We start from the raw sequence: 27086 nt of genomic DNA on the forward strand, positions 1-27086 counted from the left end.
AAAGAAACCAATGATTAATGTTATATAGAGCGTGAATTTTTAAACAATGCCTTCTTCTCTCTAATATCAAATCAACGATAACAGAAAGAAAAAATAATGTTTGCCTGGTTTACCCAGCGAACTGGTTTTAAAAATGAGGCCGTTCGTGTAAATAAAACAATGAATAAATTAAAAACAAAAAAAGTGTAATTTGAATATTATTTCTAATAATACATTACATGGGATTATTTGGCTTTGTAAATAAACGTGAACGTACGTTACGTTAAACATAATCAGTAGGAACAATAAGGTTCGTCGTGTTCACGCCAGTACTTCATGACGAAATCCACACCTCTTTCTCCGATCATTACCGCTGGAGCGTTCGTGTTTCCTCGATTGACAAACGGCATAATAGACGCGTCAATAACTCTCAATCCACAGACGCCGTACACTCTTAATTGATTATCTACAACTGCCTTATCATCCCACGCCGGACCCATCTTGCAAGTTCCCACTGGATGGTAAGTGGTCGATGTGTATGACCTAGCTAAGCATATGTAGTAGTCGTCCGTGCCCCAGACATGATCTCTGCAAGCCGGTAGTGGCTCCCGAACAAAATATGCACCGTTCGATCTAAATGCTTCTGTATCTTCTAAAGATAAGAGAAATCTGACGCCTTTTAATAAAGGTATTAAGTCGCTTTCATCGCTGAAGTAATTCGCGTAAAGTATAGGTGGACCGTCCGGATTCGATTCGTTCAATAGCAGTGCGCCTCTACTTTTAGGCACTATATTCATTGTTCTCGGTAGAACAGCATCGTAGAATCCCGTTGGGAAAATTGAAACCGATTCGCCTGTTATCGGATCTTCGAGAAATTCTCTCCAATTCGGAACGTGGTCTACTTGAAATTGTACATTTGGCGCGATTAAATCTGGATCGGTTTTAATAAACGATATGGAGTTAACCGGGCCATTGCCAGATAAAGGACCACGTTTGATTTTCATTGCAGCGTAATCTTGAACTGCCTCTAATACTTCATCCTCGCTGACTGTTGTTGCTGTTTTATTAGATAAAGCTACAATGACACCGTTAAAAGTTACATGATCATGTAAATTTTCTCCAACGGCTAAATCTTGTACGACGGGTATTCCTATTTTTTCTAAATGATCTCTTGGCCCGATGCCAGATAACATCAGTAACTTTGGTGAATTAATCGATCCTGCGCTGACTATCACTTCTTTTTTAGCAAATGCAGTCAAAATATTTCCATTTTCGTTATAAATGATTCCATATGCCCTTTTGTTTTCATCGATAAGTATTTTCAGGGCTTCGGAATTCGGTTTTACGGTTAGATTTTTTCTTTTATATCTGATGGGTTGTATGAAGGCTGTGTTTGTTGAAACTCTTTCACCCGAAAGAGAAAACGCCTGCGCCTGCATAGTACCCAACTGTTGCGCTCCGTTGTAATCGGTCAGAGGAAGGCCCCTTTCGTTGAAGGCGTCGGTCAGCATCAACGAAGGTTTGTCTATGTAAGGATATCTAGACACGTATTGCTCGCCCGTGACACCGTGGTATAAGGTATTCAAAGCCTCTATGTTTACATTTCTTTCCGATTTTTTGAAGAACGGTAGTACCTTTTCAAATAAAAGTAACAATTGAATTCCATTAAATTAAAAAAGTCTTCTATGCTTTGGAATTTTTTTTATTATTATATGTACTTACATCTTTGTAACTCCAACCTTCGTTGCCAAGTGCGGCCCAACCATCATAATCAGCTCTATTCCCTCTGATGTATGCCATTGAGTTGATTGAGCTCGAACCTCCCATCATTTTACCTCTAAAATTATCGTTTGTTAGGATTAGATCATAGCTAAATATAGATAAATTCGTTTGGACTTATTAGACTTTTTTGTATTCATGCAGTATAATTTGATGTAATAAGTATTTCGGAAATAAAAAAATACTACTAGATTTGTTTCTAATGTCAATACTTCCAGCATCGACTTTGTTTTTTTATTCGATTCATTACAATTTGTATTATCTAACCACCACATACATAATAACAATACAAACAGCAGCTGCTGTATTATATTTCCAATACCTTGGCCAAGGACATCTTCCTCCTGGATGAGCGAGACAGCTCTTTCCATTAGGCTCTGTCGTGTAAGCCCAGTCTATGTTGGATCCAAGCAGAGCAGTTGATAGGCCTGGGACTAAAGTCACATCTGGTTGTTCTGGACCTGCCTCCAAAAGAAGCACCTGAAAAAGTTTTATTCTGAGATAGGAATAACGAAAAGCACCTCTTTAGTACCTTAAAGTAAATACCAATGTGATATGTTGGCCTCGACCGAAGACATAACCATCGTAGGTTCAAGCAACTTTTCCCTACTTCATTTTCATTATGCTCATTACTGGCGGAGACATCGTTAGAAAATCTGCATGTCGCATGCGCCGTCTTTTCAACTTTTTAATCGAACTTAAGAGTTTGTGTGCCATAAGTAAAGTTTTATAAATTTCCCGCGGGTAAAGCCACATATTCCGCTAGTTCTGTTTAAATATTAGTGTATAATGAAATAATTAATGATGATTTCACACGCTAGAGGAAGGACTACTCGAATGTTGTTAGTTTGGCTTCGATTGAAATATTATTACCTAACACTAAAAACGATTGTAATTATTTAATGATGATTTGAGTAATCAAAGACTTTTGTAAACCATTTGAAGTTCCTTTAGTATTTAGTAATTAATTAAAACTTTTACTATACCTAAACATCTATTATTTTTTGTTTATTAATCAAATTGTGTCAGTGGTTAGAATTCTTATCCGAAGATTGAGGGAATCAAGTATTTTACGCCGAGTATCACTGTATTTTAATGAGTGTTTTAAATAGTTCATATCCTGAACGCCGGTGAAGAAACATATCATGAGGAAACCTGCATATTTCGAATAAAATGATACTATATTTTCATTCTCTTAATGACGATGTTCTACTTGAACATCATCATTGAACACCACGCCTGGGGTGGCGTCGTCGAGTGTATAAAAAAAACACGCTCGGTTTTTCAACTATCTAATGAACATACTCTAAATCTGTGTTATATCCCAATATTATGTTATAACAGAAGCTTCATCAATGATTGCTTTTTTATAAATAAATAAATAAATATTGGACAACATCATATGCATTACCCTGATCCAAATGTAAGTAGCTAAAGCACTTGTGTTATGGAAAATCAGAAGTAACGACGTCACCACAAATGCCCAGACCCAAGACAACATAGAAAACTAATGAACTTTTTCTACATCGACACGGCCAGGAATCGAACCCAGGACCTCGGAGTGGCGTACCCATGAAAACCGGTGTACACACTACTCGACCACGGAAGTCATCGAAATAATGTAATTATTTTTTATTATAAGAACAATTAGTACTCGTTTTGCTATTTGTGTTAAAACTTCCCGTAATTAAATCACTCACCTTCCAGTTAGGGTTATCGGATAGCCTGTTGGCAACCACACAACCTGCAGAGCCGGCTCCGACCACGATAAAGTCGTACTCATCTCTGATGTCTTCCGGCTCTATGTAGTCTCTATGTGTCCTCTCATCACGGGAACCTCCATATAATTGCACTAATAAGTTCAAATAAACATATCCGAAAGGAGAGCAGGCGGTGATAGGCGTGTACGTTGGACAGACTTCGGTCAGATTTAAGGGTTGCCAAATCATTTTATATCTGTCAAACATATAAAGTTATTAATTAAAACTGTTTTTAATGGAAATTGCCTATAAATTATTTTTTTACCTCGTATTCTAGTTAAGATTATTTTGTACCCTTAACTTTGAAATCACGTGGGTTTTCATATTTACGTGCGATATGGAATTAAAACTAACTCCGATAAATCGGCAGAAGTGAATCATAAAGCGTTAGAAAAGTTTTACTTAAACGTTGCACTAAAATCAACAATGACAATGGTATCTTATCTTTAATTTTCCATTGTATTTGTTATTTTAGAATGCCTTCATTTTTAATACCTTTCAAGAGAATAACTTAAACTAAATTATAAAATTTTTGTGTAAAGCCCATCTTTACCCAAATTACGACAAAGTATTTCACGACAAGACGCTAAAAAAAATTTCTACAACACTCCAACACAAAAATCTACAAATATCTGCATAATCCGTTAGATCTAATACAGTTACTAATAAAATAAACTTCTCTAATAAACTCTAATTGTTAAACAGAGACTGAGAACGGAAAAGTATTCCGTACCCGAATAATTGGACTAATTCCAATCTCTACTGTATATGTCCAAAAATACAAGCACACATATATATAAATAATATTTTATCAGTAAAATATTCATATAAATATTATACGTACGGTTGTAACGGCGTATATTCGAAGACTATACAGGATATATAAACATACACGAAGGAACTTCACTCAAGGGCTGCGATAACAATAATTTGCCATTTCCAGCGTGGGTTCAGTACAATGTTACAATTTATGAAATTGCTGTTGAAAAAAATAATCGTCTAACGAAAGGATATTTCCTCCTGCCCGTAATTGGACCAGAAAACTACTTGCCAACAAACCAATCAAGAATATAGTGCACGAGAATGTGCTCAAAGAAAGACGCAATAATATCAAATACAAATAAAAAATATACTCAATGGGAGATCTGGAGATTTCCTGATTTCCTGAGATTTCATGTTACTACCAGAATCTTTACTCCAGACTGCAACAACAAGTAAAAAAGCCAATACTTCTTTCGTTCTTAGAAATGAACCCAAAATCTTAAGGTCTGTGGCATTATAAATTAGCTATACCGACACTACAGTTAAATAAGAAATAATATTAATCTATGCATAATACAAGATAATTTCACGTAACGCATCAACATACCGTCTCCATTATTAGATGTAACCCCTCTTTCTGAAATGCTGATAAAAATCAAATTAACAAAATATGTAATCATTGACCTGTGGCAACCGATGATGCAATAGGCGACCAATGAGCGTTCAGTTTAAGAGTCCCCTAGGAAAATCTCGAGGTTCTTTTCCCTTTGTTATGTATTTTGAAAAGTAGTCTTCTAATACCTCGCCATCAATGTACTTATTGTCATTTTTTTTTTTAATTGAATTTTAATAAAAAACAATTTAATTTGACTCATTTTCTACATATGTAACGGGACCCCTAGTCACCCTCATCCTATATGGCCTAGAAATATAATCTAGGGCTGTATATAAGGTAAACATGGTTGCCTATGCGAAGGTTGAGTTAAACTATGTAAACTAGATAAAAAATTTTTGTATCTTAATAAGGTCGTTATTAATAATCACGAACCAAGATGGAAAATTGAATAGAAAAAGTAGATAGAAATTAAAGATTAGGGGGGGGGGGGGTGTTCGAATCCGGTCAAACACCACTCAGTTCTCTGACTTAATTTTGAATAATATCTGTAGTCACGATACCAGTTATTGCAAAATGATTTGTATATTAATGATAATTAGAGTTAAATTATTTTTGGCAAGCTTTAGTATGAGTGAGTGACGCTCGTGCTTAAAATATGTCTTAGAGTGCGTGGGAAGAGTAAGAGTAAAGAGAGTAAAAACAAAATTTACATAACTTACTTTAAGTTATTTAAATTTTGTAGGTTATTTTTAACTTTAGTGGGCACCAGGTGACTAGTCTGTTCAGTAGAAATAAACCTATACGCGGTGGCTCTTTAATACTTATGATTAAAAATATTAAATTTAAAGAATGTAACGATATTGTGAGCCTTTCTATTGAGCAAACTATAGAAATAGCTTGTGCAGAGTCTGAGCGTGCCATTGTTGTATGCGTATGGCCCCTAGTGAATTACATGAATTATTTGAAAATGTTCAGTCAAAATTATCTGGATCTAATGAATAAATTATTGTTTGTGGAGATTTTAATATAAATTTACGGCATAATTCAATCACAACACATAAATGATTTGCTCTTCCTTATTGACAACAAACATGATATAGTATTGTTTGCTGATGATACCTCCTTAGTTTTTAAAATTAATAGAAAGCAGGTACAGTATGGGGATATAAACAATAAAAAAAAAAATACATATACTTTATTCAAGTAGGTTTTACAAGCACTTTGTTGAATCGTCATTTAACAAAGTATTTAAAGTAAAGCTACCACCGGTTCGGAATGTAGATTCTGCCGAGAAGAACCGGCAAGAAATTCAGTAGTTACTCTTTTTCAACATCTAAAAATACAGTCATATTAGTTAAATACAATTATATATGTATGTTATGCCTCCTGCCTGGAAGTCAACAAGCATTAACTCCACGCTTTTTTTCATCAATATAATCTTGTATTGAATAATATGCCCTCTTTACCAATGTATTTTTTACAATTGACTTGTATCTATGAAACGGCAAAGTTAAAAATGTCTGCGGAATTTTATTATAGAAGCGGATACCTTGCCCCAAGAATCATTGATGTTGAGGAATCGGAAACTTGGCGTTTGCGACTCAATAAACCGGCGAAGTGTCTGCATAGTACACCAAATGTGCAAAATGTAAAAGCTGATGTATTTATCAATGCGGAATCGATGGATCCAGTTGAGTCAGCTGAAATTCTTGGCCTTGCCGTTGATGATAAGGTGCAATGGGTTAACCCCATATTAACGGATTGGCGAGTAGACTAAGTTCTGCGGCATTTGCGGTCAAAAAAAATTATCTTATTTACCGATGCAGATTCGGCTCGCTTAGTATATTTTAGATACTTTTACAGTGTAATGTCTTACTATTATGCTTTGGGGTAACGCAGCCGCTATCCATACTATATTTGTGCTACAGAAGTGGGCTATTCACGCAATCTATAACCTAGGAGTCAAAGAATCATTGAGGTATAAATTTAAATAAATCAAGATAATGACTGTTACTTCTCAATATATATTCTGTACAAACATTTTTTATAAAAAAATAAATTGTTTTATAAAAAAATGTTATACTCATAGAAATTGGTACAAGAATCAAACACGAACTGCTGTTTATCCTGTTACTCGACTGCAGAGAGTCAGTAACTCTTTTGTGGGACAATGCATACGGTTCTACGATATGATCTCAGAAAGCGTACAAAATACATCTGTTGCCAAATTAAAAAAAAAAAAATGTTTAAAGGATACAATTAGTGAGTTTATGATTGATAGCACACCTTGGGAATGAACCGATGGTCTCCTCGCTATTTATTTTCATATTGAATATATGTAAATAATAAAATTGACTAAAAAATAAGACCCGCTGAGTTTCTTTCGCCGGTTCTTCTCAGGTCAGGGTATTTTGTTTTCCGAACCGGTCGTAGAATTTAATTAGACAATTAATAAGTAAGTTTAATGCTCCTATATTAAATAAAGAAGATTGAGTTTGAATAGAAATCAATATGGCACATACTTGTTACTATATGTTTAGTATATTAGTACTAAGTACAATTACTGCTATTTTAGTATACCTATAAGTCGTTTAGGTGCTTTTTATCGCCCGATACATTGATGATGGATTCATATTATGTTCGCGAACTTTTGCGCACCGCAGCCCTGCAACTGCTTTGATTCTTGCGGTGAGCTTTACATCTGGTGACAGTCTATTTTTAATGATATTAGATTATCTGATAATTGGGTGATACCTACCCACCAAGTGTCAACACCAAGTTTTCGAGCTCCTTGACCTTGAGTGTACTTTTGCTAATTTGGACCATTACTTCGTACATACTACCTACTACATAGCTAACGACAGACGCGCGGATCCTTTTCATATTGGTTATGCACAATTAATTGTCACCTGTATCTTATGTAAATTTTTTTACGTGTACTTCAAACGTAATTGTATTATTAAATGGAAAATTTTTATCGTTCGTTCGTTGGGATCACCTTTATTTATTCGTAGACCCAAGTCTATGTAAATACGAAAACATTAAAAGGGTATACAATTTGAAGTATAAATCCATTGACCATTATAAATCAAATAATTTTAAATAAAATAACACTATGTAATTTGTGGCTAAAAAATGAATATGGCTTTTAATGAAAACGAATATTTAACCGAAGTTTTTATACGCTTTGATCTGTAATAATTTAGCTAAATATACATATAAGTATGAATCAAAAACGAATATAAATCCAGTTTCATTATTTAAACAAAAGTTTGATATTAAATAGATTTATTTAATATCAAACTGTAAGAGATAATTGTATTAATTAAAACTAGTTTTAGATAAACATGACATATAAAAGGAAACACAATCTCACGCACTTTTGAGTTAAACATATATATTATGTAAACATAGAATGATGATATGAAGAATTATAGGTGATTTTAAAAAAATACAATATAATTGTATCAATATTTTTTATGAGAAGTCAGGTGACACAGTCATATATCATTACAAAGATTTGAAAAAAAAATAATAAATTTTTATAAGCTAAAAATAATTAAAAGCAAAAAACGCCAACGGTATGGACGTTGGCTGCAAGTATTTCTTAAAGTAAAAACACTTGCATATTCTCTAACCAAATCTTAAAAATACTTTTTTGCAAAAACTGCAAAAAGGCCAACGACACGCGGTGTTCCCAGGCGGTCACCCCATCCAAGTACTGAACGCGCCCGATGTTGCTTAACTTCGGTGATCGGACGAGAACCGGTGTATTCAACATGGTATGGACGTTGGCCATTGCACTTACTAAAAACTCAATAAAATATCGTAAACCACTGTCATGCTTATTCTAGTTTAGCATTAAGGTACATAAATTATATTTCATCCAAAAGAGAAATTAACAACATTTGACATCGACAGAATTTGTCGCTTGAATAAAATCTACGATACTCATCATGGACTCGCCAAAAAATGGCGTTTTAAATGTCGACGAAACCGAGTATGGAACGTTGAAAATTCTTTTTATTTTTAGTTTATGTAGTATATTAGGTAACACAAATAGAAATTGCGGAACACCACAATAACATGTATTGCTGTTAGGCGGTGGAATCTATATATATATAAAAATGAATTGCTGTTCGTTAGTCTCGCTAAAACTCGAGACCTGCTGGACCGATTTGGCTAATTTTGGTCTTGAATTATTTGTGGAAGTCCAGGGAAGGTTTAGAAGGTAAGTAAGTATGATAATAACGCTAGGAATTTAATAAAAACAACTTTGTTTTTCCTTAGAAATAGGGATGGTCGATTAATATTGATTTTCGATGATCATCGATGTTAGACAATAAAACATAGATGTTTTAAAATTGATTTAGCTTTATTTAAAATATCGTTACATCTATTTCTCAAATTTAATAATTTCTTCCCTTTAGGACGACGCAAAGTTTACAAAAAAACACCGATGTCATCAATTAACATCGATGTTTAGTGCTCAATAAACATTGAGTATCAATGCTCGGTATCGATGTCATTATCGACGCCATAATCATGTTTTTGCAACATGGTAACCAACAAACCAACCAACAAATAGATCGAACCTTTATTGACGATTGATTCCTCTTATGACAAAGAGTGCATTTTTCTTACTTTTTTTACGATGCTGAGGAGAACATGAGCTGACTTAGGTTGTCACAGTCAATCAAATATGCGAAGAGCTACTTCACATGTTAACCGTACTAATGACCAGAAAGAGACAGATCGAGAAAATAGTCATATAAAATTAAATGTTAGTAGCATAATGAAATTGAGAGATCTCGCAGACTCAGTGCTCCTGTGATTCTGAAACGATCCTGCATTCCACTGTGATCCAGCAATAGATTATTGTGCCGACAAATAGGTAAAAATTGGGGAAATGACAATAATTGGTAAATATTATAAGATGTTACAATACCAGTTGGTAAGCGTTGTGTTCACAATCCAACAGTGAAGAGTTGTCCATGAATTACAATATTTTCTTCATCGGAACAACAATTTAGTAAACATGTTCAAAATAGCATTGGATCGAATGCCATCCGAAAGCCATATTATTGTCGATCGAGCTGACAAAACACCTGCCGATGAGCCGATGCCGATGAGGCCGATGACACACAAGGAGGTTTAATTCGCTCACCATTGACGAAGTGGATGATGTCATTGTAGGAGAAAATTTACAGTCTAGAGATATTGATATCGTCGGAATAATGATTTGAAACATGTATCTGAAACACACAGGACTTATGATGTGTTACAATCTCCTTTGATCGTCTGGCAGGGGGAAGATGGGTACCATTTTAATATAAAAATGGTTACACAAGTAACAGGCGCTGATGCCAAACAGATGCCCACAAAAAGTTATTGCTATGAATTTCTATTCATAAAGACTCATGATACGTGTAGGTGAAGTAAATCTTATTACTATCATATTCTGAGGTGCTTTTCCATCAGTTTGCAGTTGACATGCATGTCAAAATTGAGGCTGAACTATTGACATACATCCGTTTGAACCAAAGACAGCTTCGATCAGAAAAATACATTAATTATAAATGCTATGAAACAGTCCGCCCAAAATTGCATGCAATAGTTACCAAACACATGATACCCGTGTATCTATCTGTATCTAAACTCTGCAAGGTTTATACCTTGCAGAGTTTTCAACTGTATGGTCGACGGCACGTGTTCCAAGCGATTCCCAAGAGACCTGATTGCTGAAACCATCACGGGAAATGATGAATACTCATTGTATCGTCGGCGATCAGTTGCGGACAATGGTCGATTGGTAGTTGTGAGGGTAAAAGGAAAAAATGTTGATGTAGACAATCGTTGTATTGTGCCATACTCGCCAATTTTATTAATGGAGAACATTGTAACTCTATGAAGTCTAAAGTACATATGTAAATATATTAGCAAAGGTAGCGATATGGCCGTCTTCGCTATAACCGATGCAAATTATGAAGTATCACAGTACCAGATGGGTCGCTATGTAAGTAGCAACGAAGCAATATGGCGAATCTTTCCATTTGTGATCCATGAAAGACAAATACAGTAGTCCAAAAATATAATATAATAATAAATTATATATTAATTACATGTGTAATATATAATTACACATGTAATTAATTGAAAATAATAATAATAAAACCTCATTTATATCAAGTATTTTTTTATTAATTACGAATTTCTATTGTTTGTTTGAAAATTTATTTTATACGAAAGTTTAGCTTTTTTATTTATCGATTATGGCAGTACGAAGTCTGCCGGGTCAGCTAGTAAATAATAAATAAATATTGGACAACATCATATACATTACTTTGATCCCAATGTAAGTAGCGAAAGTGCCTTGTGTTATGGAAAATCAGAAGTAACGACGGTACCACAAACACCCAGACCCAAGACAACATAGAAAACTAATGAACTTTTTCTACATCGACTCGGCCGGGAATCGAACCCGGGACCTCGGAGTGGCGTACCCATGAAAACCGGTGTACACACTACTCGAAACTCGAAACTCTAAATTCCTTTATTCAATATAGAAACATTACACTTTCTTATTGATGGTCAAATTAAACACTACCACCGGTTCGGAAAAAAGGAACACCCTGACCTGAGAAGAACCAGCGAAAGAAACTCAGCGGGTCTTTTTTTTTTCGTCAAATTAATTATATATATCAATAGAAACAGCCAGGAGGCGATCGTTTCATTCCCAAGGTGTGCTATCAAACATAATCTCACTAATTGTATAGTAACCTTTCGCACACAAGCGTTCCTTAACAATTATTTTAAATTTCGCAACAGAAGCATTTTGAACATTGCCCCTCAAAAGAGTTACTGACTCTATGCAGTCGAGTAACAGGAGTAACAAGATTGTGTTTGTTTCTTGTACCAATGTTATAAGAATCACATTTTCTCATAAAAACATTAATATTACTCGACCACGGAGGTCATCAAACCTACTTGTCCAACTCCAAAAAAAAAGTGGATATACTTACTTTAATGGAATAGTGTTGTGTATGTTAAAGAACTATTTATAGAACACAAGATAGCAGATTTCGATTAAATGTAATGGTAGAAAAATAAATGCAAAAAGAGGTTGCCTGGTTTATTTATAATATTGGAGCTCGAGACTTACTTCGGGATGTTGTATGATAGGCAAAGAATAGACAACCCAACGGCTGCACATTCTAGACGTTTGATACTTTAAGTCAGGGTAAAAAATTTCAACACTTACCTAAAACCCCTAAAATTATCAGTGTTTCTACTGTGTGTGTTTCTTTACATGTATTATACATATAAACCTTCCTCTTGAATCAATCTATCTATTAAAAAAACCGGCACCTAAATCCTATTAGTATGTATTAAATCAGCTATGTATTATATCAGTATTTTTAATGATCTCAGCATACATAAGGACAGACGCGGTAAGCGACTTTGTTTTATTTTATGTAATGATTAATTTATTTTTGCCCTTAAACCAAAGTTGAAAGTTCCTTCTACCAAGTTCCAACACTAAACCGAATTTAGACTTTAGATCTATCGGATGCCGTCTCAACTACGTTATATAGTGAAACCAATCTGCCTGTAACGTGATATGATGTCGTCACGCTAGATGTCGTTAGTAGTATATTAGATCGCGCTAACAAAGTTTGCTGTCCGAGGATATATAATGGTGCGTAACGATGAGCAACGCATACTTACCTGGCGTAGGGGACACCGTGATCATGAAGGCGGTTCCCCCAGAGCGAGGCCTTTCCATTGCACTGCGGACGGGTTGACCTCTGCGATTATCCCTAATGCGGATAACTCGGACGCGTAATTTTTGGTAGTGGGGACTGCGTACGCGCCGTCCCCCTTATTAATACCACACTTGATCTTCTATAGTAAGAAAATACTATCATTTAACAGTATTGGGGACCGCAGTCCGCAACATATTTTATCGAATGAAATTACACCTTCATGATACAACTGTATTCCAGCTTTCACAAAGACATTCTTATTATTCTGACTAGTCCCTGAATAACAGATCCCTAATCGAAGACGTGTGGTGATAACGAGTGATATATTTCTTTTACATAATATAATACTCATACTAATACTAGATACCACCTCTTTAGAGCTTATTGTTATATATGTCTATATATCTTCATAGTCATTGATAGTATTTCTGCAAGGAAGATGCCTGTATACATATCGGTGTCATGGTGCAATAAACCGTCTTGTTACTAAGCCAGGTCTAACTGCCGATGCTCAAATGAAAATGTTTGAAGAACTTTTTTGGAGGGTTGGCTTATGATCAATACGTCTAAGTAGCAAATGTCGTAGTAGTATAAAACGTCCAATTTCTCATAATGCCCGTACTTAGATACAAAAATATTTGTATATTGATTCGTTTATTATTATTATTATCGTTCGTTTTTAAGGTTGAAGGTATTCTGGGAACACCGTGTGTACGCACTGTAGTAGAAACAATAACATATTCTCTAACCAAATCGTCGAAAATATCAAAAATTACAAACTAATTTCACCTACAATTGCTTCTTTTTAAAAGCAGACGCGACACGTACACTGTAGTAAAAATGTTTTTTGCAAAAACTGCAAAAAGGCCAACGACACGCGGTGTTCCCAGGCGGTCACCCATCCAAGTACTGAACGCGCCCGATGTTGCTTAACTTCGGTGATCGGACGAGAACCGGTGTATTCAACATGGTATGGACGTTGGCTACGTGAAATTTTAAAAACAATATCTTATTATTTGTATTATAAAATATGACTTGTTTTAGTGACGTTACCCATGTTCACACAAATATTTTTATAACGATAAGAAACTAATTTATTAAATTAAATTACGAAGTCTACATTTTTGTGCTATTCTGTATAAATCATAAAATAAATTAATATTTTAAACTTATTACAAAAAATAACTGCTACTAACATCTTATTTTTTAATGTTAAAGGATTTGATACTTCATTCTAAGCAGTTCTTCTTATTGACACTAGATGGCGACACAACATTATTTAAGTAATTATTGCAATTCATTAGATTATGTTCCTCATCTTCAATATGTATTCAATTATTAACATTAGTATAAACCTTATTGCAATTTTTATCAGGTACGGTACACATTTTGTGGTTTTTGAATCAACATGGTTACCTAACCTCAAATTCTTCCATCTTACTACGTATAAAATCTTGTATAACAAACTTTATTTTCATAAGAATTACTAAAGTTATAGATATATTAATAAAAAAATTTTGTAAGTGAGTTTTTGAATCTATCTATTAGTTCTTAAACTACATATAACGCCTTAAAGAAATTTACTCGGTGGTAGAGCTTTGTGCAAGCCCGTATAGCCCGTATCGCCGGGTAGGCGACGTTAAAAATGGTTAATATTTTGTACAGCGCCATTGTCTATGGGTGCTGACCGCTTATTATCCGGGTGCCCATACTTGAAACTTGATAATTATGTCGTTCGCTAACGTATCAGAAAAAAAAACATAAAAAAATAGCTAAATACTTTAGCAAATTATTTACATAAACCATTATTAACAGTATATCCTTAAATACATACAAATATTGATTAATAATAATAACTGTATAAATCTAGAATGGAGGCAAGAATGCTAGCAGCATTTACTAGTTGAATAAAAAAAAAATTATTTAAAATTTTAATTTAATTATTTATTTCTTTTATCCCTTTTTAACTTAAGATAAAAGATGCAAGAGTAGAGTTATTAATATGAAATAATTTGAGAATTTTACATGTAAACTCATCGGGGATATAGCTCAGTGGTAGAGCATTCGACTGCAGATCGAGAGGTCCCCGGTTCAAACCCGGGTGTCCCCTAGTAATTACTTTTTTTTTTTAATTTCATATATTTTCAACTGTGACATTGATGAACTTAAATTAAATTTGACTTAGGTTAAATCAGACTATTTGGCACAATACAAAATTCAAATGACAATAAAAATAATTCAACGTCCACATGTGTAATCACTTGCTTGCTATAATGGAATTACAAAATGCTACCATTGAGCTGATCTTTACTCGATCTCTTAAAAACCAGCACATTCTGAACTGTTGACTTCCTTCAAAATCCTACTTTGTCAGTCAGAATATTGATTTTAATGTAATATTTATACATTTATAAAAATCTATAAATATTAAAACATTTATTTAAAAATAAATAATTATATACAGAATTACTTTTTCGTAAAATATTATGTAGCAGTCGTGGCCGAGTGGTTAAGGCGTCTGACTCGAAATCAGATTCCCTCTGGGAGCGTAGGTTCGAATCCTACCGGCTGCGGATTCCTTTTGATTTTTATTTTGCGTTATATAATATACTATAATATGCTTTTGTGCGTAGTTAATTGGAATATGCTTGTATTGTGTGGAATCCCATTTATACTATTCATTCTCAACGTGTTGAGAGTATTCAGCGCAACTTCACTAGGCATCTTGCCTTCCATTCAAATGAGTTCTCGCATAGACAACCATATGTTCAAAGGCTTCTGCATTTCAAAATGCTGTCTCTTCGTGACAGACGATGCGTGCAGAGTCTTTGCTTCTTACATAAAATAATTAATGGTGATATTCAGTACAGTGGCCTAGTCGAACGCTTCCTTCTAAATGTTCCTTATAAATGCCCAAGGAATTTTATTCCGAACACATTTCACATCCCGCGCGTTAAAACTTATCTTGGATCCCAGTCTCCCGTAGTGCAATTAGCAAAATTTTATAATGACATTTCCAAAAAATTACCAAGTCTAGACCTATTTAGTGATTCATTTCATGTAGGTATTTAAACAAAAAATTATGGAATATTTTTTTTTTTTCTAAGTTAAAGTTTTCCTAAGTTTATATAGTAATATTTTTTATTTTTATTTTGTGATTTTTACGTAATATTTTTATTTTATCTTTAAATTTATTTTATTTTATCTTTAAATTAATATGTAAACTTTTTAATTGTGCACTGTTTATAGTTAGTAAATGTTATGTACACTTGTCATTGACGTACATATCTGATGTTTTAATATAGTCACTTTAACTGTAAATGTTCAATATGTATGTTGTAAGTGTGCTTGTTGTAAATAAATAAATAAATAAATATACATTAATATTTATGATACAATATCTGCGAACTATTTTAGGTTCATCTATACTATCGCAACTTTTGCATGTTTTTATGTAACAGCTATGTGAATAATTATGTTGTTTTTATTTTAACTTTGTGAATTTTATGTTATACTGGATAAATTATTTCACTCTTAACTAATGAACTGCCACCGCCAAAGAGCAACACCGCCTGCAGGTGAGTTATCAGCTTGTCATAATTTCTTTGTAAAGTGGTACATTTTAAATCTTTTGAGTTATAATATATGAATATGGATGGTTAGGTACGAAGAATCAACTGATTACGGCGGGCTATCGTAGACAATTGATACATTTAGCAATATACAAAGAAATCTCCATTGAACTGGACCATTACCTCTCCAGCTACTAAATTAAGACTTCATATTACGTAGAAGATTTTATTGGAATGATGGCAAGAATACGACCAGCATTACCTCATTGAATAGTGTATTAATATAGTTACGTAATAGCGTAGAATGTCTGGGCGGAAAATAGTCCAAGTCACCAGTAGACAATGACGAGGAGTTACAATATTTATAAATCAAGCAATTTGTAATACACCTTATAAAGGTTTCCAACGTCAGTCACAGAAAAGTAATTGCCTAAAACAGGCATGTATAGTGATAAATTAAGGGGGACGGCGCGGACGCAGTCCCCACTATCAAAAATTACGCGTCCGAGTTATCCGCATTAGGGATAATCGCAGAGGTCAACCCGTCCGCAGTGCAATAGAAAGGCCTCGCTCTGGGGGAACCGCCTTCATGATCACGGTGTCCCCTACGCCAGGTAAGTATGCGTTGCTCCTCGTAACGCGCCCTTATGTATTCACGGACAGGGAACTTCGTTAGCGCGATCTAATAACCTACTAGCGACATCTAGCGTGATAATATCACAGCACGTTATATATAGATTGCAGCTTCGCATTGTAACTAAATTAAAACTATATAAAATTGCCTTTGGGAAAACGAGGTTTAATTTAAAGTACTACTAGAGACACCTCCAGTGTAAATTTTGTAAAGTCGTACTGTGCCTTGTACGGACTGACAATTTACAGGGTAAATTTTTGCCTCTTGGCCATAATTGCAGCCCTAATTTTTTATCAAAGATCAGGGTTCGGGACTACTCTTTATGTGAATGTGGCCTTGATGAGGGAACATATTTTCTTTGATTGCACCAGATTTCCGGTTCAGATTAACCGGTGTATTCAACATGGTATGGACGTTGGCTGCAAGTATTTCTAAAAGTAAAAAAACTTGCATATTCTCTAACCAAATAGTCGAAAATATCAAAAATGACAAACTAATTTCACCTACAATTGCTTCTGTTCAAAAGCAGACGCGACCCGTACACTGTAGTAAAGAATACTTTTTTGCAAAAACTGCAAAAAGGCCAACGACACGTGGTGTTCCCAGGCGGTCAGCCATCCAAGTACTGAACGCGCCCGATGTTGCTTAACTTCGGTGATCGAACGAGAACCGGTGTATTCAACATGGTATGGACGTTGGCTGTAAGTATTTCTAAAAGTTAAAAACAGATGCATATTCTCTAACCAAATTAACGAAAATATCAAAAATGACAAACTCATTTAACATACAATTGCTTCTGTTCAAAAGCAGACGCGACACGTACACTGTAGTAAAAATATTTTTTGCAAAAACCGCAAAAGGGCCAACGACAAGCGGTGTTCCCAGGCGGTCACCCATCCAAGTACTGAACGCGCCCGATGTTGCTTAACTTCGGTGATCGGACGAGAACCGGTGTATTCAACATGGTATGGACGTTGGCTGCAAGTATTTCTTAAAGTAAAAACACTTGCATATTCTCTAACCAAATCTTAAAAATACTTTTTTGCAAAAACTGCAAAAAGGCCAACGACGCGCGGTGTTCCCAGGCGGTCACCCATCCAAGTACTGAACGCGCCCGATGTTGCTTAACTTCGGTGATCGGACGAGAACCGGTGTATTCAACATGGTATGGACGTTGGCTGCAAGTATTTCTTAAAGTAAAAACACTTGCATATTTTCTAACCAAATCTTAAAAATACTTTTATGCAAAAACTGCAAAAAAGGCCAACGACACGCGGTGTTCCCAGGCGGTCACCCATCCAAGTACTGAACGCGCCCGATGTTGCTTAACTTCGGTGATCGGACGAGAACCGGTGTATTCAACATGGTATGGACGTTGGCTGCAAGTATTTCTTAAAGTAAAAACACTTGCATATTCTCTAACCAAATCTTAAAAATACTTTTTTTGCAAAAACTGCAAAAAGGCCAACGACACGCGGTGTTCCCAGGCGGTCACCCATCCAAGTACTGAACGCGCCCGATGTTGCTTAACTTCGGTGATCGGACGAGAACCGGTGTATTCAACATGGTATGGACGTTGGCTGCAAGTATTTCTTAAAGTAAAAACACTTGCATATTCTCTAACCAAATCTTAAAAATACTTTTTTGCAAAAACTGCAAAAAGGCCAACGACACGCGGTGTTCCCAGGCGGTCACCCATCCAAGTACTGAACGCGCCCGATGTTGCTTAACTTCGGTGATCGGACGAGAACCGGTGTATTCAACATGGTATGGACGTTGGCTGTAAGTATTTCTAAAAGTTAAAAACAGATGCATATTCTCTAACCAAATTAACGAAAATATCAAAAATGACAAACTAATTTAACATACAATTGCTTCTGTTCAAAAGCAGACGCGACACGTACACTGTAGTAAAAATATTTTTTGCAAAAACCGCAAAAGGGCCAACGACACGCGGTGTTCCCAGGCGGTCACCCATCCAAGTACTGAACGCGCCCGATGTTGCTTAACTTCGGTGATCGGACGAGAACCGGTGTATTCAACATGGTATGGACGTTGGCTGCAAGTATTTCTTAAAGTAAAAACACTAGCATATTCTCTAACCAAATAGTCGAAAATATCAAAAATGACAAACTAATTTCACCTACAATTGCTTCTGTTCAAAAGCAGACGCGACCCGTACACTGTAGTAAAGAATACTTTTTTGCAAAAACTGCAAAAAGGCCAACGACACGTGGTGTTCCCAGGCGGTCACCCATCCAAGTACTGAACGCGCCCGATGTTGCTTAACTTCGGTGATCGGACGAGAACCGGTGTATTCAACATGGTATGGACGTTGGCTGTAAGTATTTCTAAAAGTTAAAAACAGATGCATATTCTCTAACCAAATTAACGAAAATATCAAAAATGACAAACTAATTTAACATACAATTGCTTCTGTTCAAAAGCAGACGCGACACGTACACTGTAGTAAAAATATTTTTTGCAAAAACCGCAAAAGGGCCAACGACACGCGGTGTTCCCAGGCGGTCACCCATCCAAGTACTGAACGCGCCCGATGTTGCTTAACTTCGGTGATCGGACGAGAACCGGTGTATTCAACATGGTATGGACGTTGGCTGCAAGTATTTCTTAAAGTAACAACACTAGCATATTTTCTAACCAAATCTTAAAAATACTTTTATGCAAAAACTGCAAAAAAGGGCAACGACACGCGGTGTTCCCAGGCGGTCACCCATCCAAGTACTGAACGCGCCCGATGTTGCTTAACTTCGGTGATCGGACGAGAACCGGTGTATTCAACATGGTATGGACGTTGGCTGCAAGTATTTCTTAAAGTAAAAACACTTGCATATTCTCTAACCAAATCTTAAAAATACTTTTTTGCAAAAACTGTAAAAAAGGCCAACGACACGCGGTGTTCCCAGGCGGTCACCCATCCAAGTACTGAACGCGCCCGATGTTGCTTAACTTCGGTGATCGGACGAGAACCGGTGTATTCAACATGGTATGGACGTTGGCTGCAAGTATTTCTTAAAGTTAAAACACTTGCATATTTTCTAACCAAATCTTAAAAATACTTTTTAGCTAAAACTGTAAAAAGGCCAACGACACGCGGTGTTCCCAGGCGGTCACCCATCCAAGTACTGAACGCGCCCGATGTTGCTTAACTTCGGTGATCGGACGAGAACCGGTGTATTCAACATGGTATGGACGTTGGCTGCAAGTATTTCTTAAAGTAAAAACACTAGCATATTCTCTAACCAAATCTTAAAAATACTTTTTTGCAAAAACTGCAAAAAGGCCAACGACACGCGGTGTTCCCAGGCGGTCACCCATCCAAGTACTGAACGCGCCCGATGTTGCTTAACTTCGGTGATCGGACGAGAACCGGTGTATTCAACATGGTATGGACGTTGGCTGCAAGTATTTCTTAAAGTAAAAACACTAGCATATTTTCTAACCAAATCTTAAAAATACTTTTATGCAAAAACTGCAAAAAAGGCCAACGACACGCGGTGTTCCCAGGCGGTCACCCATCCAAGTACTGAACGCGCCCGATGTTGCTTAACTTCGGTGATCGGACGAGAACCGGTGTATTCAACATGGTATGGACGTTGGCTGCAAGTATTTCTTAAAGTAAAAACACTTGCATATTTTCTAACCAAATCTTAAAAATACTTTTATGCAAAAACTGCAAAAAAGGCCAACGACACGCGGTGTTCCCAGGCGGTCACCCATCCAAGTACTGAACGCGCCCGATGTTGCTTAACTTCGGTGATCGGACGAGAACCGGTGTATTCAACATGGTATGGACGTTGGCTGTAAGTATTTCTAAAAGTTAAAAACAGATGCATATTCTCTAACCAAATTAACGAAAATATCAAAAATGACAAACTAATTTAACATACAATTGCTTCTGTTCAAAAGCAGACGCGACACGTACACTGTAGTAAAAATATTTTTTGCAAAAACCGCAAAAGGGCCAACGACACGCGGTGTTCCCAGGCGGTCACCCATCCAAGTACTGAACGCGCCCGATGTTGCTTAACTTCGGTGATCGGACGAGAACCGGTGTATTCAACATGGTATGGACGTTGGCTGCAAGTATTTCTTAAAGTAAAAACACTAGCATATTTTCTAACCAAATCTTAAAAATACTTTTATGCAAAAACTGCAAAAAAGGGCAACGACACGCGGTGTTCCCAGGCGGTCACCCATCCAAGTACTGAACGCGCCCGATGTTGCTTAACTTCGGTGATCGGACGAGAACCGGTGTATTCAACATGGTATGGACGTTGGCTGCAAGTATTTCTTAAAGTAAAAACACTTGCATATTCTCTAACCAAATCTTAAAAATACTTTTTTGCAAAAACTGTAAAAAAGGCCAACGACACGCGGTGTTCCCAGGCGGTCACCCATCCAAGTACTGAACGCGCCCGATGTTGCTTAACTTCGGTGATCGGACGAGAACCGGTGTATTCAACATGGTATGGACGTTGGCTGCAAGTATTTCTTAAAGTAAAAACACTTGCATATTCTCTAACCAAATCTTAAAAATACTTTTTTGCAAAAACTGCAAAAAGGCCAACGACACGCGGTGTTCCCAGGCGGTCACCCATCCAAGTACTGAACGCGCCCGATGTTGCTTAACTTCGGTGATCGGACGAGAACCGGTGTATTCAACATGGTATGGACGTTGGCTGCAAGTATTTCTTAAAGTAAAAACACTTGCATATTTTCTAACCAAATCTTAAAAATACTTTTATGCAAAAACTGCAAAAAAGGCCAACGACACGCGGTGTTCCCAGGCGGTCACCCATCCAAGTACTGAACGCGCCCGATGTTGCTTAACTTCGGTGATCGGACGAGAACCGGTGTATTCAACATGGTATGGACGTTGGCTGCAAGTATTTCTTAAAGTAAAAACACTAGCATATTCTCTAACCAAATCTTAAAAATACTTTTATGCAAAAACTGCAAAAAAGGCCAACGACACGCGGTGTTCCCAGGCGGTCACCCATCCAAGTACTGAACGCGCCCGATGTTGCTTAACTTCGGTGATCGGACGAGAACCGGTGTATTCAACATGGTATGGACGTTGGCTGCAAGTATTTCTTAAAGTAAAAACACTTGCATATTTTCTAACCAAATCTTAAAAATACTTTTATGCAAAAACTGCAAAAAAGGCCAACGACACGCGGTGTTCCCAGGCGGTCACCCATCCAAGTACTGAACGCGCCCGATGTTGCTTAACTTCGGTGATCGGACGAGAACCGGTGTATTCAACATGGTATGGACGTTGGCTGTAAGTATTTCTAAAAGTTAAAAACAGATGCATATTCTCTAACCAAATTAACGAAAATATCAAAAATGACAAACTAATTTAACATACAATTGCTTCTGTTCAAAAGCAGACGCGACACGTACACTGTAGTAAAAATATTTTTTGCAAAAACCGCAAAAGGGCCAACGACACGCGGTGTTCCCAGGCGGTCACCCATCCAAGTACTGAACGCGCCCGATGTTGCTTAACTTCGGTGATCGGACGAGAACCGGTGTATTCAACATGGTATGGACGTTGGCTGCAAGTATTTCTTAAAGTAACAACACTAGCATATTCTCTAACCAAATCTTAAAAATACTTTTATGCAAAAACTGCAAAAAAGGGCAACGACACGCGGTGTTCCCAGGCGGTCACCCATCCAAGTACTGAACGCGCCCGATGTTGCTTAACTTCGGTGATCGGACGAGAACCGGTGTATTCAACATGGTATGGACGTTGGCTGCAAGTATTTCTTAAAGTAAAAACACTTGCATATTCTCTAACCAAATCTTAAAAATACTTTTTTGCAAAAACTGCAAAAAGGCCAACGACACGCGGTGTTCCCAGGCGGTCACCCATCCAAGTACTGAACGCGCCCGATGTTGCTTAACTTCGGTGATCGGACGAGAACCGGTGTATTCAACATGGTATGGACGTTGGCTGCAAGTATTTCTTAAAGTAAAAACACTTGCATATTTTCTAACCAAATCTTAAAAATACTTTTATGCAAAAACTGCAAAAAAGGCCAACGACACGCGGTGTTCCCAGGCGGTCACCCATCCAAGTACTGAACGCGCCCGATGTTGCTTAACTTCGGTGATCGGACGAGAACCGGTGTATTCAACATGGTATGGACGTTGGCTGTAAGTATTTCTAAAAGTTAAAAACAGATGCATATTCTCTAACCAAATTAACGAAAATATCAAAAATGACAAACTAATTTAACATACAATTGCTTCTGTTCAAAAGCAGACGCGACACGTACACTGTAGTAAAAATATTTTTTGCAAAAACCGCAAAAGGGCCAACGACACGCGGTGTTCCCAGGCGGTCACCCATCCAAGTACTGAATGCGCCCGATGTTGCTTAACTTCGGTGATCGGACGAGAACCGGTGTATTCAACATGGTATGGGCGTTGGCTGTAAGTATTTCTAAAAGTTAAAAACAGATGCATATTCTCTAACCAAATTAACGAAAATATCAAAAATGACAAACTAATTTAACATACAATTGCTTCTGTTCAAAAGCAGACGCGACACGTACACTGTAGTAAAAATATTTTTTGCAAAAACCGCAAAAGGGCCAACGACACGCGGTGTTCCCAGGCGGTCACCCATCCAAGTACTGAACGCGCCCGATGTTGCTTAACTTCGGTGATCGGACGAGAACCGGTGTATTCAACATGGTATGGACGTTGGCTGCAAGTATTTCTTAAAGTAAAAACACTTGCATATTTTCTAACCAAATCTTAAAAATACTTTTATGCAAAAACTGCAAAAAAGGCCAACGACACGCGGTGTTCCCAGGCGGTCACCCATCCAAGTACTGAACGCGCCCGATGTTGCTTAACTTCGGTGATCGGACGAGAACCGGTGTATTCAACATGGTATGGGCGTTGGCTGTAAGTATTTCTAAAAGTTAAAAACAGATGCATATTCTCTAACCAAATTAACGAAAATATCAAAAATGACAAACTAATTTAACATACAATTGCTTCTGTTCAAAAGCAGACGCGACACGTACACTGTAGTAAAAATATTTTTTGCAAAAACCGCAAAAGGGCCAACGACACGCGGTGTTCCCAGGCGGTCACCCATCCAAGTACTGAACGCGCCCGATGTTGCTTAACTTCGGTGATCGGACGAGAACCGGTGTATTCAACATGGTATGGACGTTGGCTGCAAGTATTTCTTAAAGTAAAAACACTAGCATATTTTCTAACCAAATCTTAAAAATACTTTTTTGCAAAAACTGCAAAAAGGCCAACGACACGCGGTGTTCCCAGGCGGTCACCCATCCAAGTACTGAACGCGCCCGATGTTGCTTAACTTCGGTGATCGGACGAGAACCGGTGTATTCAACATGGTATGGACGTTGGCTGCAAGTATTTCTTAAAGTAAAAACACTTGCATATTTTCTAACCAAATCTTAAAAATACTTTTATGCAAAAACTGCAAAAAAGGCCAACGACACGCGGTGTTCCCAGGCGGTCACCCATCCAAGTACTGAACGCGCCCGATGTTGCTTAACTTCGGTGATCGGACGAGAACCGGTGTATTCAACATGGTATGGACGTTGGCTGCAAGTATTTCTTAAAGTAAAAACACTTGCATATTCTCTAACCAAATCTTAAAAATACTTTTTTTGCAAAAACTGCAAAAAGGCCAACGACACGCGGTGTTCCCAGGCGGTCACCCATCCAAGTACTGAACGCGCCCGATGTTGCTTAACTTCGGTGATCGGACGAGAACCGGTGTATTCAACATGGTATGGACGTTGGCTGAATAATGTTCAAAAATACACAATAGGTTTATTATACGTAATCCACCTTATACTGTGAAAACTATAAAAAAAAAACAACCAAATGCACCGATAATTGCAATTTCAAGCATAAGTAATAGGCAATCAGAATTTTTTTTTTTTCAAAAACTGCAATTGTATGTTTTTATTCCCAGACAGACATGTTATTTAACTTTGGTTATTGTTCTAAAACAGGTGTATTCATTGTCATACATACCATCAATATTAATATTGTGTCTAGGTGTATCAGCAGATAAATAATGATAAACGTAAATCCCTCGAGTATTTTGTTATTCTTAAATTATGTAAGTTATTAGTATTGTACTTTCAATCTCCATCAAAGAATAGGCTGTTTCTTTAAGCACACAAGTCTTTTTTTAATACAATGAGCATTTACAAATCTAAAGCCTACCTACCTATTATTAATCAGCAACTTTTTCTCAACCGGCTTTTATTTAATCGAGTCGCTACATTGTTAACATGTGTTTTGGGCAGTCATTGTATGGTATATGAATCTTATTATGTTTTTCTGAATGTATGTATGTAGGCTCCGAAGGTTTTTTTCTAATTTTATTTTATTAGACACAGTAACAGAATCAAACTATTTTAAACAATATTACAGTGATTTAGCTGAATATGAATAAAATAAAATATCCATATTTAACTTTAAATTATTATGCAAAAACTAGTAAGACAAGGAAGATTTTAAATATTTATAGAATAGACCTCTGTCTCAACACTCAATTTAGAGTATTATAATAAGTAATGAGTTTCTTAGCGTATACAGGAGTATACTATAGAATATAGGAATATTCTTTGAATATTGCATTCATCTTTTTTATTTCTGCAACAGTAATCTAATCAATAATTTAGACAAAACTTGTCTATTCTAATTGAATAGTGTGCTAGTTTCAACATTGAAATTTACATATAATTCCTGGAATTATAAACATATGCAGATTTCAAATAATCACACCTACTTTTAAGTTTTAAGTAATGTGTTTTGTTCATTTGTACTCAGCTTATTTTTTGATAAAATATGAACTGCATTTAATTTGAGTTCATAAGATTATTATTTTCCATTTTAGTATTTTATTGAAAGTAAGAAAATTAAATAAGTATCATATAGTGATACTTATTCAATTATGAGAAAATTAATTATACATTGTGTTTCAATACAACACACTCAGGAACATAAATATTATGTAAAGTAACATTTTTAAATAGTTGTTATTAATAATTAAAAAGGAAATTAAATTTTAGGTACCTATCTATGTAGTTTTCATTTATTTACTTATAGACTTTATGAAAATCTAAATCTTCTATAAATAAGTATAATTTTTAAATAGAAGGTAGAGAGGGTGCTTAGGGGCAAGATCGTCTTTTTAATTGATTTTGTTCACCAGGCAATAAAATAAAAATATAAAACGGTTTCTTTTGACTGGAGAACCGCATCAAAAGGTGATTTAATCAGCCAGAAATTCGATCTGATTCTACGCCATTTACATCTACTCTAACCGAATGATAGCACACACAACTCAGAGCTCAAGGGACCTAGAAATTATGTTTTCCGTTGTATGAGATTTGCATAAGTCGAATTAAACGAGTACAGGGAGTGACTGTTAATTGAGAATTGAAATGCAAGTTCTGTTTGAAATATTATAAGTAAATACTAAATATGCTACGCTCACCTCTGAGTGCTGGATAAATTTTAGTTCACATTACTAGAAAAAATATTTTAAATTCCGAAGAACATAATTGAGCAAATACTGATATTAGAAATTTATATATAATTTATTTTTAATTAGCACCGCCCGCACCATACATTACATAGCACGTTTAATAAACAATAAAGTTCTTTAAGACGTTATGCCGCGAAAATTTACCGTCATTCATTGGTCAAACGACATCGTAATAAATTAGAGAGAGGGAGATAAATATATATAAAAAAATATAAATAGGAAAGAGTCAATGTATGTTTTGTTTAGAGTGTTGCAAGTAAAACTGTATTATTTGCAAATGCAACAAACCATTAATTTGCAATGTACTTTTAGAATTTTAGACCTTGTAGAATTAATAGAAACGACAAAATCAAAACAATAATATTCTTCATGAAAGTAGGCTTACAAGTCCTGAAAAGACAGAAAGGGTACTGCTGGTTTTTTAGTGGGTATTCCGGTGTACTATTGCGAACTATGCGTCTTGGTCATCGGCCAGTCTCATATACTCTCCCACTTCATGTTGGGGAAACGCGTAATGCGTTTTTCCAGCGACAATAAAAGAAAAAAAAGACATTTTAGAGAATTGTATTAAATACCTTAACCACCTATATCCTAACCACCGGTTTGTATTGTCAATTCTACCACTAATT

General features: G+C 36.1%; 1 protein-coding gene and 39 non-coding genes across 40 annotated transcripts; 3 read left to right on the forward strand and 37 right to left on the reverse strand.

Annotated features, from left to right (window-relative positions):
• Nucleotides 1-198: 198 nt before the first annotated feature.
• LOC125072718 (glucose dehydrogenase [FAD, quinone]-like) lies at nucleotides 199-26539 on the reverse strand. Its single transcript, XM_047683394.1, has 5 exons — nucleotides 26407-26539; nucleotides 3459-3714; nucleotides 2081-2238; nucleotides 1702-1816; nucleotides 199-1613 (listed from the first exon to the last, which is right to left on the reverse strand). Exons 2-5 carry the CDS (start codon nucleotides 3705-3707, stop codon nucleotides 273-275), a joined length of 1863 nt encoding a protein of 620 aa, XP_047539350.1. The 5' UTR covers nucleotides 3708-3714; nucleotides 26407-26539; the 3' UTR covers nucleotides 199-272.
• LOC125072888 lies at nucleotides 8573-8692 on the reverse strand. The gene has a single exon (XR_007120013.1). It is a non-coding gene; the product is annotated as a 5S ribosomal RNA (ribosomal RNA).
• Nucleotides 12617-12778, forward strand: LOC125072891. Its single transcript, XR_007120016.1, has one exon. It is a non-coding gene; the product is annotated as a U1 spliceosomal RNA (small nuclear RNA).
• Nucleotides 13528-13646, reverse strand: LOC125072881. Its single transcript, XR_007120007.1, has one exon. It is a non-coding gene; the product is annotated as a 5S ribosomal RNA (ribosomal RNA).
• Trnac-gca lies at nucleotides 14701-14772 on the forward strand. The gene has a single exon. It is a non-coding gene; the product is annotated as a tRNA-Cys (tRNA).
• On the forward strand, nucleotides 15154-15235 carry Trnas-cga. The gene has a single exon. It is a non-coding gene; the product is annotated as a tRNA-Ser (tRNA).
• On the reverse strand, nucleotides 16695-16856 carry LOC125072894. Its single transcript, XR_007120019.1, has one exon. It is a non-coding gene; the product is annotated as a U1 spliceosomal RNA (small nuclear RNA).
• LOC125072880 lies at nucleotides 17450-17568 on the reverse strand. Its single transcript, XR_007120006.1, has one exon. It is a non-coding gene; the product is annotated as a 5S ribosomal RNA (ribosomal RNA).
• On the reverse strand, nucleotides 17729-17847 carry LOC125072886. Its single transcript, XR_007120012.1, has one exon. It is a non-coding gene; the product is annotated as a 5S ribosomal RNA (ribosomal RNA).
• On the reverse strand, nucleotides 17929-18047 carry LOC125072879. The gene has a single exon (XR_007120005.1). It is a non-coding gene; the product is annotated as a 5S ribosomal RNA (ribosomal RNA).
• Nucleotides 18130-18248, reverse strand: LOC125072893. Its single transcript, XR_007120018.1, has one exon. It is a non-coding gene; the product is annotated as a 5S ribosomal RNA (ribosomal RNA).
• On the reverse strand, nucleotides 18331-18449 carry LOC125072848. Its single transcript, XR_007119975.1, has one exon. It is a non-coding gene; the product is annotated as a 5S ribosomal RNA (ribosomal RNA).
• Nucleotides 18531-18649, reverse strand: LOC125072849. Its single transcript, XR_007119976.1, has one exon. It is a non-coding gene; the product is annotated as a 5S ribosomal RNA (ribosomal RNA).
• LOC125072850 lies at nucleotides 18810-18928 on the reverse strand. The gene has a single exon (XR_007119977.1). It is a non-coding gene; the product is annotated as a 5S ribosomal RNA (ribosomal RNA).
• On the reverse strand, nucleotides 19090-19208 carry LOC125072847. The gene has a single exon (XR_007119974.1). It is a non-coding gene; the product is annotated as a 5S ribosomal RNA (ribosomal RNA).
• On the reverse strand, nucleotides 19369-19487 carry LOC125072851. Its single transcript, XR_007119978.1, has one exon. It is a non-coding gene; the product is annotated as a 5S ribosomal RNA (ribosomal RNA).
• On the reverse strand, nucleotides 19570-19688 carry LOC125072883. Its single transcript, XR_007120009.1, has one exon. It is a non-coding gene; the product is annotated as a 5S ribosomal RNA (ribosomal RNA).
• LOC125072852 lies at nucleotides 19771-19889 on the reverse strand. The gene has a single exon (XR_007119979.1). It is a non-coding gene; the product is annotated as a 5S ribosomal RNA (ribosomal RNA).
• On the reverse strand, nucleotides 19971-20089 carry LOC125072853. Its single transcript, XR_007119980.1, has one exon. It is a non-coding gene; the product is annotated as a 5S ribosomal RNA (ribosomal RNA).
• On the reverse strand, nucleotides 20171-20289 carry LOC125072854. The gene has a single exon (XR_007119981.1). It is a non-coding gene; the product is annotated as a 5S ribosomal RNA (ribosomal RNA).
• Nucleotides 20372-20490, reverse strand: LOC125072855. Its single transcript, XR_007119982.1, has one exon. It is a non-coding gene; the product is annotated as a 5S ribosomal RNA (ribosomal RNA).
• LOC125072856 lies at nucleotides 20573-20691 on the reverse strand. Its single transcript, XR_007119983.1, has one exon. It is a non-coding gene; the product is annotated as a 5S ribosomal RNA (ribosomal RNA).
• LOC125072857 lies at nucleotides 20852-20970 on the reverse strand. Its single transcript, XR_007119984.1, has one exon. It is a non-coding gene; the product is annotated as a 5S ribosomal RNA (ribosomal RNA).
• Nucleotides 21053-21171, reverse strand: LOC125072884. The gene has a single exon (XR_007120010.1). It is a non-coding gene; the product is annotated as a 5S ribosomal RNA (ribosomal RNA).
• LOC125072859 lies at nucleotides 21254-21372 on the reverse strand. Its single transcript, XR_007119986.1, has one exon. It is a non-coding gene; the product is annotated as a 5S ribosomal RNA (ribosomal RNA).
• LOC125072860 lies at nucleotides 21454-21572 on the reverse strand. Its single transcript, XR_007119987.1, has one exon. It is a non-coding gene; the product is annotated as a 5S ribosomal RNA (ribosomal RNA).
• Nucleotides 21655-21773, reverse strand: LOC125072861. The gene has a single exon (XR_007119988.1). It is a non-coding gene; the product is annotated as a 5S ribosomal RNA (ribosomal RNA).
• LOC125072862 lies at nucleotides 21856-21974 on the reverse strand. The gene has a single exon (XR_007119989.1). It is a non-coding gene; the product is annotated as a 5S ribosomal RNA (ribosomal RNA).
• Nucleotides 22057-22175, reverse strand: LOC125072863. Its single transcript, XR_007119990.1, has one exon. It is a non-coding gene; the product is annotated as a 5S ribosomal RNA (ribosomal RNA).
• Nucleotides 22336-22454, reverse strand: LOC125072864. Its single transcript, XR_007119991.1, has one exon. It is a non-coding gene; the product is annotated as a 5S ribosomal RNA (ribosomal RNA).
• LOC125072885 lies at nucleotides 22537-22655 on the reverse strand. The gene has a single exon (XR_007120011.1). It is a non-coding gene; the product is annotated as a 5S ribosomal RNA (ribosomal RNA).
• Nucleotides 22737-22855, reverse strand: LOC125072865. Its single transcript, XR_007119992.1, has one exon. It is a non-coding gene; the product is annotated as a 5S ribosomal RNA (ribosomal RNA).
• Nucleotides 22938-23056, reverse strand: LOC125072866. Its single transcript, XR_007119993.1, has one exon. It is a non-coding gene; the product is annotated as a 5S ribosomal RNA (ribosomal RNA).
• On the reverse strand, nucleotides 23217-23335 carry LOC125072882. The gene has a single exon (XR_007120008.1). It is a non-coding gene; the product is annotated as a 5S ribosomal RNA (ribosomal RNA).
• On the reverse strand, nucleotides 23496-23614 carry LOC125072867. The gene has a single exon (XR_007119994.1). It is a non-coding gene; the product is annotated as a 5S ribosomal RNA (ribosomal RNA).
• Nucleotides 23697-23815, reverse strand: LOC125072858. The gene has a single exon (XR_007119985.1). It is a non-coding gene; the product is annotated as a 5S ribosomal RNA (ribosomal RNA).
• LOC125072868 lies at nucleotides 23976-24094 on the reverse strand. The gene has a single exon (XR_007119995.1). It is a non-coding gene; the product is annotated as a 5S ribosomal RNA (ribosomal RNA).
• On the reverse strand, nucleotides 24176-24294 carry LOC125072870. The gene has a single exon (XR_007119997.1). It is a non-coding gene; the product is annotated as a 5S ribosomal RNA (ribosomal RNA).
• Nucleotides 24377-24495, reverse strand: LOC125072872. Its single transcript, XR_007119998.1, has one exon. It is a non-coding gene; the product is annotated as a 5S ribosomal RNA (ribosomal RNA).
• Nucleotides 24578-24696, reverse strand: LOC125072873. Its single transcript, XR_007119999.1, has one exon. It is a non-coding gene; the product is annotated as a 5S ribosomal RNA (ribosomal RNA).
• Nucleotides 26540-27086: the final 547 nt, after the last annotated feature.

Source organism: Vanessa atalanta, chromosome 22, assembly GCF_905147765.1.
Source record: "Vanessa atalanta chromosome 22, ilVanAtal1.2, whole genome shotgun sequence".
NCBI classification, from domain to species: Eukaryota; Metazoa; Arthropoda; class Insecta; order Lepidoptera; family Nymphalidae; genus Vanessa; species Vanessa atalanta.